At 41.1% G+C, this 9,719-nt stretch overlaps 1 protein-coding gene across 1 annotated transcript; it reads right to left on the bottom strand.

The window, feature by feature from the left end:
* Positions 1-1,457: 1,457 nt before the first annotated feature.
* pcolceb (procollagen C-endopeptidase enhancer b) lies at positions 1,458-8,445 on the bottom strand. Its single transcript, XM_080052347.1, has 9 exons — positions 8,347-8,445; positions 6,883-6,991; positions 5,194-5,452; positions 4,652-4,776; positions 3,801-3,937; positions 3,011-3,639; positions 2,821-2,901; positions 2,476-2,646; positions 1,458-1,841 (listed from the first exon to the last, which is right to left on the bottom strand). Exons 1-9 carry the CDS (start codon positions 8,430-8,432, stop codon positions 1,711-1,713), a joined length of 1,728 nt encoding a protein of 575 aa, XP_079908473.1. The 5' UTR covers positions 8,433-8,445; the 3' UTR covers positions 1,458-1,710.
* Between the last annotated feature and the right edge of the window lie 1,274 nt (positions 8,446-9,719).

The raw sequence follows: 9,719 nt of genomic DNA, 5'->3' as shown, positions 1-9,719 counted from the left end.
GCCACTAGATGTCCCCCTAACGCTTCTACGTGAAATAATCAAACATTGTGACTAAGGGGATTGTAGCTTTTCTAAACACAGTGGTTGCTAGCACTTTTTGTTAAAAAAACGTACTTTGTAAATATTACTGTGATGTCACAGTAAAAGACATCACAGTAATATTTACAAAGAAAGTTTTTTTTAACCCTATATTTCTCTTTCTGTGATGTCACAAGAAAGAGAAATATAGGGTTAAAAAAAACACTCTTTCTGCCTTTTCTCAGGCTAGGATGAACCGATTTCAATTTTTTTCGCACATTTATACTACATAGGATCTCAGAATTCAATACACCTTCATATTCAAACCGGTGAACTAGGCCTTTAAGGCCATAATCTATTCTTCCTCCATCTCTCTCCCTACTGCGCTTGGTGCCGCTTTTAGTTTGCCAGTAGCGTCACGTAGCCTACAGCTGATATCACCGGTTGCGCTTTGAAAGGTCAGCGGTCAAAGTTCAAATAATTCGATAATATATTTTAAATTAAGTCTAATTTGTAGTTTTACAATTGTTGTATAACTTGTGTATCCAAATATTATTTTCTGACAAAATATTTAGCAGTTTGAGCTACTTTTGCAAAAAAAAAATGTATTTAAAAAAAAAAAAATAATATTCCGAATACTGAATTGAGCTGTGAATACTAATTTAACAAACGAATACTTGTATATTCGAATAATTCGGGCCATTCAATTCACAGATAAAAGATAAAATGGTTTTATAACAAATGTAAATCACAGTATGTACTTACAAAATGTATATACATCTCCCTTCAATTTGGATTTCAATGTTAGCTCTGTTTTGGTTGCCAAAGGTCTATATGGGAACATTTTCTCGAACTTTTTGCTAAGTACAGCTCAATGTTAAACAGGGTTTATGAGAACTGTAAAACCGAAGGAATAAAACGATTGTAAAGTGTGCTGTAAAGCTGAGGTGAACTGCAAAGTTTGGTGGATGTGGGTTGCGTGAATGAGCCCTTCATAAACACATCACTGACTTGTTTTTCTCTGCAATAGGTAATGTGTGGATCTACTCAATCTACGAACCCAACTACAATAAGACAATAACAGATGTGGATCCTTACTGCAACATAACCATCTACCTGTTTGCTTTCTGGACCACCAATGTGACCTACATCCAAATAGGACTGTTATTTTGCTGCGGTTGCGTTTTCCCCAATCAGTTTCCGATTAATATGGTGTTGCTAAGATGACGACCTTCAAAACCTAAATAAAAGGTCACACAAATAGTGGAATATTTGATTTAATATGTGATTTATGCTTGTTTCTATTTGGATATTACCATTTTGCCTAGATTGTAACTAATCATACACTACATTGAGGGCCACAGCAGTCCCGGATCTTGTAATGCAAAGTCAAATGGCATTGTGTGATATAAAAAAGACTGCACCAACATTACATGGTTTATTTGAGTTTCGTTCTTTATCACAGTAAGTTTATAATTTACATACCGTACAAAAATAATAGGTAATGACGTAGGCCTATGTTTAAAAAAAAATATTTTCTGACATGATTCCATTATTTAAAAAATAATTATATAATATGTAATTATGTTATGGAGTATATTACTGCTAATATTGTCACTCTTTATGTAAAGTTAAATGTTTTCAGAGACATAGTCAGGGCTGTAAATCTGATTGGTGGGTTTGGCTGTGATGTCAGCATGGTTTGCGCGAGAGGTTGGCCAATGCTTTGGCATGAATGGGTTTATAGAGAAGTGTGAAGCTGGAGGGGCTGAGGAGGCCCTTGCCATGGGCGTCGACTTTTCCCATCAACACATAGTTCCGGCCTGGAAAAGAGATAGAGCGAGAAAAAAAAATTGTCATTTTATGTCAAATACTATTTTGTTTGCATTCAGGATCAAATAAATGTATGATACTTCACCAATTCAAAATTTGAGTTTGGGAAATATTGGTTAAGTAACGATTCAAATCGTCTGTATACAGTGATATTTTGCGTTTTTCCAGTCCATGTATTATTTTAGGTATGACTTATGTTATACGTTTCTGTTTGATATAGCAACATTATATATATATCATATTCTTGACTTAAATGCACTGTAATTTGTAGCCACTTGAATTTTGGATATTATATTTGAAACCTCAAATTTAAAAAGGCCAAGAGACCCTGTCACAGGCATTTACATAGATGTGTTGACAACTAAGAATATAATAACTGCAGTTCTATTATAAATAACCTTGACTGGTCTAAACTTATAATACTTAATATTTTATAGTTTATTTGCAAGAATGTGTTCAACATTTAGTAAAAACATTGCATGGCACTATGAAGCAAAGATCATGTAGATTTTCTAAGACTAAGAAACTGACCAAGCATTTGATGTCAACTTCGAGTGCTTGACAGTTGGTGCTATGGACAGTCCAGACAAGCATAGGCTGTGGATACTGTTAGTTGTACTGTACCTTTCAATAGGCCAGGGCACCTCTTGCAGGTGGAGGTCAGTGTGATCGACTGGACAGGCCCTGATTTAGTGATGTTCAAGCGCCCAGTTTTATATGCCTTGATTAGGGACACATCAACTGTTGCTGAGCCACTTGTACCAATGGTCACAGATGTAATCCTACCCGTAACCACTGAAAGGGACATAAATATACGAGAAAAATATAAGAATAAAGAATCTCATTCAAGTTTAACATTATCACACCACAACAACAGTTAACTTATAAACAGGGAAAAAAAAGACAAAATATGTTAAAATAGATGGAGACGTAGTCTTTGTGTAGAGGGCAACTGATCACATGGCTCACCGAAGTCATGAGGGCAGAAGCTGGACTGGAGAGTTCCTGTCCTCTTACAGGCTTGTGTACAGACTGGGTTCAGTGGTAAAGCTGAAGAAAACAAACACATTAACGTGCTTCGTGACACAGGTGTGCACAGGTATACAAACACGAACCAATGTGAAGATTGTTCAATTTGAAATCAATCCATTCCACTCACGTTTCTTGCTCACAAAAGGCTTCTTCGTCACCGTCTTGCTTACTCCAGGTTTGGGTGTCACTTTAGGCTTCGGTTTGGGTGCTGGTTTAACTCTGCTCTTGGAGGTTGGTTTCACTGGTTTGACAGCAGGTTTTAAGGTGGGCTTGGTCTTCAGTGCAGGTTTACGTGTCGGTTTAGCCTTGATGCTAGGTTTGAGCGTTGGCTTAACAATCTTAGGTTTTGGTGTAGGTTTGGTCTTAGGTTTAGGTGCAGGTTTTTTCACAGGCGTTTTAGGTGTGGGTCTACCCGGTTTAGGTTTGGTTGTGGGCTTGACTGCGGGCTTGGCGATGGGTTTACGCGGCGGAGGTTTCAGCGGTATCTTCACCAGTGGTTTTTTGGCTGGTTTTGGGGTGGCTTTTGGCTGGATGCGTGTTTTGGGTTTCGGCGTCGGTCTGGTGGGTTTTCTCGGTGTCACAGCTGGCTTTTGGGGCGGTGACGTGGTCTGAGGTCCGTGGATAAAGTCTCCCCCGACGGTGGACGTCCGAGACCCACGGGGCACACTGTTGTAGTGGGCCATGAAGCCATCTGAGGTCACGCTGAGGTCGGATACGAACTGGACTAGGAGCTCGTTCCCATGCGTCACTATAGTTCTAAGGATGAGGGAAATAAAGAGTAACAATGAGAGGAAGACAAATAGCAAAGAGGAAAGAGATATGTGAAAATGCAAAAAATTCAAGCCATTTCTTTGAGAAGCAACATTTAGCAAGAGTTTTTTCCTCTATTAACACCCATTTCTGATTCGTAATCTCACCCTGGTGACCTGTCTCCGCAGAATCTCCCAATACGTCGCGAGTTATCCCTCTCTCCCCCGTTAAACAGTGCCACGTAGTCATAGCGACAGTAAGTGTCAGGCTCCAAGTCCAGCTTTATAAACTTGACCTCGATCACCTGGGGAAGAGGTGGCAATGAACAGACAAATATGCCAATACAAACTTTGAAATTTATAATAGGGAATGAAGGATGTTGGCTGGTTTATTCCTCATGAATCCAGTGCAGAGTGCAGAGGTAGAAGGAAGAGGAGGAGGGCCAGACTCCTGAAATACAGAGGGCCATTTACTCTCTCCATGCTCTCGCTTCCTTCCCTTCCTTTCCTTACGCTCAATCTCTTGGCACACATGAACACACCTTCAGAGGCCCTCAATGAAGTCTTTCAGTTAAACCTCGTCACAGGCCCGCTGTCACACTATTACACACACGCACACACACACACACACACACACACACACACACACACACACACATGAACACACACTACACGAGTTAGAACATTTCCATGTGATGTGCCCCTTCACTTCTATTACCATTCCTCCTTCTCGTACTGCGTCAACCTTTTTTGGTTGACATTTTGTACAAAGGAATATAACATGTGAAAATATTAGGGATATTTTAAGACAATTACTCCTTTACAACATTCAGCAACAACCCACAATTTCAGTTAGACTTCCAGTATTTAAAGATTATGATGATGGTTTAATGCATTGTATGGATAGTAAAATAAGTCAAACTCCTTACATTCACATTGAAGTTCCAAGATGTTTCTCTGAGTTGTAGGGAACTGTTTTAAATAGCCTACATGACTAGTCAAAAATACAATTGGCTTACATTGCTTGGTTCTACAGAGATGTGCCAGGAGCAACTGATGCCTGCTGGGTAATTAGAGTTGGGCCAGTTGGGCGTCTTGACAGAGCCCTGCGATTTGGTCAGCCGGCCTCCACAAAACTGGTTCTCTGTGGGCATAGAAAGGACGATTGAGACTTCAAAAATAAAAAGGGAAGGTTCTTTTCTAGCCCTGTATTTGAGGATAAAAGGGAAAAAAAAAACATATTTTGTGATCAAATATGAAATGTCAGGAAGAGCTTTGTTTTAAGCTTGATGACGTTATCCCGCTGTCTGTCTCAGAATAGACCCTGAATAACTTTCGGAAATCCGGAGGGGATTTGTAGTAGTGTGCTTATTTCAGAGAGCACTGTGTTATACCCTTTCCAAAATAAATCAAACCAAAATTGAGCTATTTTCACCAGACAATAAACACACGTAAGAACACCTGCCAGGACGACGGCAGAGCTGGCGTCACTAGGAAACTAGGAGACCAATCGTGGCCCACGTGTTTTTTTTCTTTGCTCTGTGAGATGACATACACAGACCTTCCATGTGTGGCTTCCCTGCACTGAAGGCCGCCAGAAAGCCCCTCCCTCCAGTGGCGTCATCGGACACCATCTCTAACATCATAGTGTTGGAGGTGGAGATGAGGGCGCCGGGCCGAAACGTCCCACAGAAACGACCCAGCTTCTGCACCAGGCGCGAGTGACCGTTGTATACGTCCAGGTAATCGTAGCGACAGGTGGGGTCGGCCTCCATGTCGAAGAGGCGGAAAGACAGCATGACCACGTGACCCTCTGGTACCTGCAAAGGGGGGCGGGGGGGGCGACAGGTGACGCTACGAGGACACAATACCAGAAAGTAGCTTCTAGGCCTAAAGTTTTAACCTTCTGAAATGTTCCATGGTTGAAAAGAAAACATTAGCAATGAACTGTTTTGAGCGGAAACCTGATATTATGTAAAGGATTATGATTAATGGAGTCAGTGATTCTGGAGAACACTTGCTGTCAAAATCGACTGTTTGTCAAAATCTGCTGAATGTCTTCTCACGGTCCGCCACCTGTCCATACTGTGTGTGCTGAACAATGATTTGGTGTTAATACACAGCCTACTCTCTGTAAACAGGTATGTAAACAGAGGGGGCCCAACATAGCTACAACATGTCTGTTTACAGAACCTATGCTTTGTGTTAACCCTGGATTTTTTTCAACGTGCACACAGTGAGGATATTGGATTTGGAAAACAAACATTTTCCAGAATTGCTGACTCCACCTTTAATGTCAATATTACTGATACCGTTGTTGCATTCAAATTATTTTAATATAACCTGCCCTTATTCACAATGTGCAAAGAGAACAATGCTTGGTAAAATAATTCAAAGGTATTTATCAAAATTAACCTTGACGTACCCTCTTAGGTTTAATATGAAGTATTTAGTTTTTTTTAGAAAGTTTTTTAGACTTAATATGCTCACAAAGCAGCAGATATTGGATATGTCAGACTGATTTTTTGGAGGAAATATATATATATTTTTATTTTTTTTATAAAAATATTATAATAGTTAGATAATACAAGTAACTACCAACTGAGCCAAGGGCGCCCCACATTTTATTTGTAACTTAAGGCAACTGTATGTTACTTCCCTCAAGACAAAATAATACATTCATTCTTAGCCAAATGACAAGTTCAACTCACGAGCAATCAAATGCAACCTTGCTCAATTCAATACACTGCGGTTTAACCATTTGTGCAACTGCATACCTGTGCCACCCACTGCTTAGATAAACGTAGCCACAACATGCGTTTATTTTTGCAGATTTTCAGAAAATGTAGCTGACATATGAACTTCATTTGGATGGAAAGCTGGCTTCAAACACACAGAATTTGGACACAAATAAAACTGTGCAGGGTACATATTGTAGGTGTGGAGTGATTCTCAAAAGGCTCACTGCCTCCACATCCACACTCATATAGAGCTGTGCTGTATATATCATTTAACTTATAAGGAGTATAAAGGTGTGGCTCGTCTGCCATAACAGGTGCAACAGAGCTATGTACAGTCCTAGAGGAGGAGTAATCAGCCAAAATGATCACATAAGTAGAAGTATCATCACTGTGCCTTTTCACACATTGTGATAGGAGTTGACTTTATTTTCGATGCATTATTGACCACAAAAAGATTTTTCAAAAACACCCAAATTAGACCATTTATTTTAGACACTTAAAGGACTCACAGTTATGTACCAGATGCATTTACTGTTGGGTTTGTAGGCACTGGGGAATCCTTCACTGGCAACGATGCCCGAGTCCGTGACCAGGTGGCCTCCACAGTTGAAGGTGGGCCTAAAAGAGTGTCACACAACCACCATCAACTGCAGTTCATACTGTAAGAAATGCAGCTATACTGAGAGTATTGAGGCAGAAACACACACTTTTACATACACACAGAAAAAAACCACAGTGGCACAGTCTGTCTCTGTTCTCAGAGGCTAGGGAGGTTCTCTATGAACTCTCCTGGTTGTGTGTGTGTGTGTGTGTGTGTGTGTGTGTGTGTGTGTGTGTGTGTGTGTGTGTGTGTGTGTGTGTGTGTGCATGCGTTTCTTTGTGTGTGTGTGTGTGTATGTGTGTGTATGTGTGTGTTTCATGTGTTTCTTTTTCATATAAATTGTTCAAACCACGCCAGGAAGACTGTCTTCACACACTGACAGCTGACAGAAGATTCAGCAGATGGCCACTCTAAAACGTTGCACAACGAGCCTGCTCGCACATGTTGGTTGCTGATGCACAGACCCCCCCCCCCCCCCCCCCCACTTGTACGCACCCTCAGATAAACACAGATCGAAGCAGGGCCCCAACCTTAGCTTTACATTTTACAGACCAATAAACAATAAAAGATGTCGACTTCACTGTGTGGCTCAAAATTAATAATATTTAACGTTTTGATGACTGTTTAATGTGATTGTGAACCCATTTTAGTCCCCTTTTTTCTTTCCTGTCATGTCCTCCAAGTATGTGTGACTCTCTAAGGCCACATTGGGCCGAAAAATACCAGTGGTGGTGGTGGAGTCCCTCCCTTCTTCTGACCCTCTGGAGCTGACAGCCCACAGGCATTTGTTTGTCTCTCATGTTCAATTTACACTGTGTGTGTGGCAGTACTTATAGCACCAAGTTGAATAACGAAATTCTCCATATTTTCAAAGACAAAAAATGTGAATTCATTGCCGGTTTTGGACAAAAACAGAAGACGTGAGGACTGGGAGGCTACTGTGCCCAGTCAAATCACTACATCAGTAACAGCATGCTGTCATTTTGTATGTTTATAGGAGGCCAACCACATCTTCCTAACTGCACTGCAACCTTATATTTCTACTGCGCTTTCTGTAATCATCATACTGCAACCAGGAGAGGGACACACACACACACACACACACACACACACACACACACACACACACACACACACACACACACACACACACACACACACACACACACACACACACAGCACACAGTAGTTAATTTGTACAGATGTGGGCTTGAAAAGGGCATGCCACATGTGCACTTGCGGTATGGAACGGGGGGGGGGCGGGGGGGCGGGTGGCGAAAAACAGATGCACAAGAGGAACATTGATTGCCACGCAGTTGACAAACATACCTGAATAATTAGTTTTGATCGAGTCTAAAGTTTCTCACTTTACCTTGTGAAGTTGGTGTCACTCTGAGCCCCGGTCCATCCCAGAGTTAAAGTGACAATAAGGCAAACAGTCCACACCCGGTCACCCATCCTGCTGTCTAGATTAGGAAAGACGGGAGTGGAGCAGGGATTGGGAGTCAGAGGCGTGGAGAGACGCAGGGTTGCAAAGGGGAGGAGGAAGAGGAGGAGGAGGGAGGAAGCCAGGGATGGAAGAGGTGTGTTATAGAGACGAGAAAAAGGTGAATGAATTTGAACTTAGCTGGTCGGAGAAAACAACCTTTTAATTATACACCGTACACTGACTGTCCCGTGGCCAAAATCAATCTTATATACAGTTCAGGGTACAGTGCGCTTCTTATGTTCCAGGTGGAGTAATGGAACATATGGGAAAAACTTATATGTTTCTGCAGGTGTGTGTGCACTGACGGACAGAGAGCCACTGTGTGTGTGTATAATGACCACTTCACTGCACCACAGCTACAAGCCATGCTGTTGTTAGCCAATGCTGCTAACGTTTGCCAATGTCGGGGCTACAACTTTTGTCCAGAAAGAACTATCTCAAGTCCCACAACGGAGCGTAGTCTGAGATTGGCCTTTTTTTTTTACCCTGTCTATCCTTTCCTACTTATAAGGGATAAATGACGACTCTTCAGTTTATCCCTCCTGTCACCCATGTTTGGTTACTGTCACTCTATGTCTTTTGGCGGGGTATAACTGTAAACAGATTATCGTTGTTCTGTAACATGTACAATGACAAAATAAAGCTGAATCTTGACCATTAGAATGTATTGCCATTGAGCTCTTATTATTGAATATTGGATGGATCAACATACAATTTTTATTTTTCTTTTAAGTATGTCCCTTTAATTTTATTAACTTTCATCTCCTGACTTGTTGTCTAGTGCCACCATTAGGGCAATTTTTAACACATCTTTGAAATGAGCAAATGCAGCTGCTCTTGATGCTATGATGTCTATGACTTGACAAATGCTTTTTCAATTAATAAAAGTTTCCAATGCTGAGTGTCTGTTGGTCTTATGTTCAGCCAAGTGTTTGTTTCTGGGTTGTCTGGGTATAGATGTGCGTTTGCTGCGTGTGCTAAAATGCTAGTAGTTAAAAAGAACCATTGTCTCCAACTTTGAGTGTGTATATTAGAGCTCTCCTTTATGTAGGCTACAGCCATGGTAGAGCTGCTGTTATTTATTTTAAAAGTCACATTTAATTGATCAGATACTTAGTCATAAACCTGAGATATTCAAGGTAGCCCTAGCTGTACTTTATGCCAGCAAGCTGCTTTGCCCAAATGCAGGCTCACATGACTGCTGTAGTTTTATTCTTGAAACATACCTGGGCCCAGTTTACTCAGCGAGTGAAAGT

The sequence above is a fragment of the Ammodytes marinus genome, assembly GCF_949987685.1.
Source record: "Ammodytes marinus genome assembly, chromosome: 23".
NCBI classification, from domain to species: domain Eukaryota; kingdom Metazoa; phylum Chordata; class Actinopteri; order Uranoscopiformes; family Ammodytidae; genus Ammodytes; species Ammodytes marinus.
This window is presented reverse-complemented; position numbering and strand designations above follow the sequence as displayed.

What these genes read in the sequence shown, in the direction of transcription:
- pcolceb (XM_080052347.1), bottom strand. Translation starts at nt 8,432, where the DNA reads ATGGGTGACCGGGTGTGGACTGTTTGCCTTATTGTCACTTTAACTCTG. An exon ending in TGCGGAGACAGGTCACCAGG is followed by an intron (nt 3,640 to 3,800) that starts GTGAGATTACGA and finishes CCTCATCCTTAG; the next exon opens with AACTATAGTGACGCATGGGA. An exon ending in CTTCTGCCCTCATGACTTCG is followed by an intron (nt 2,647 to 2,820) that starts GTGAGCCATGTG and finishes TGTCCCTTTCAG; the next exon opens with TGGTTACGGGTAGGATTACA.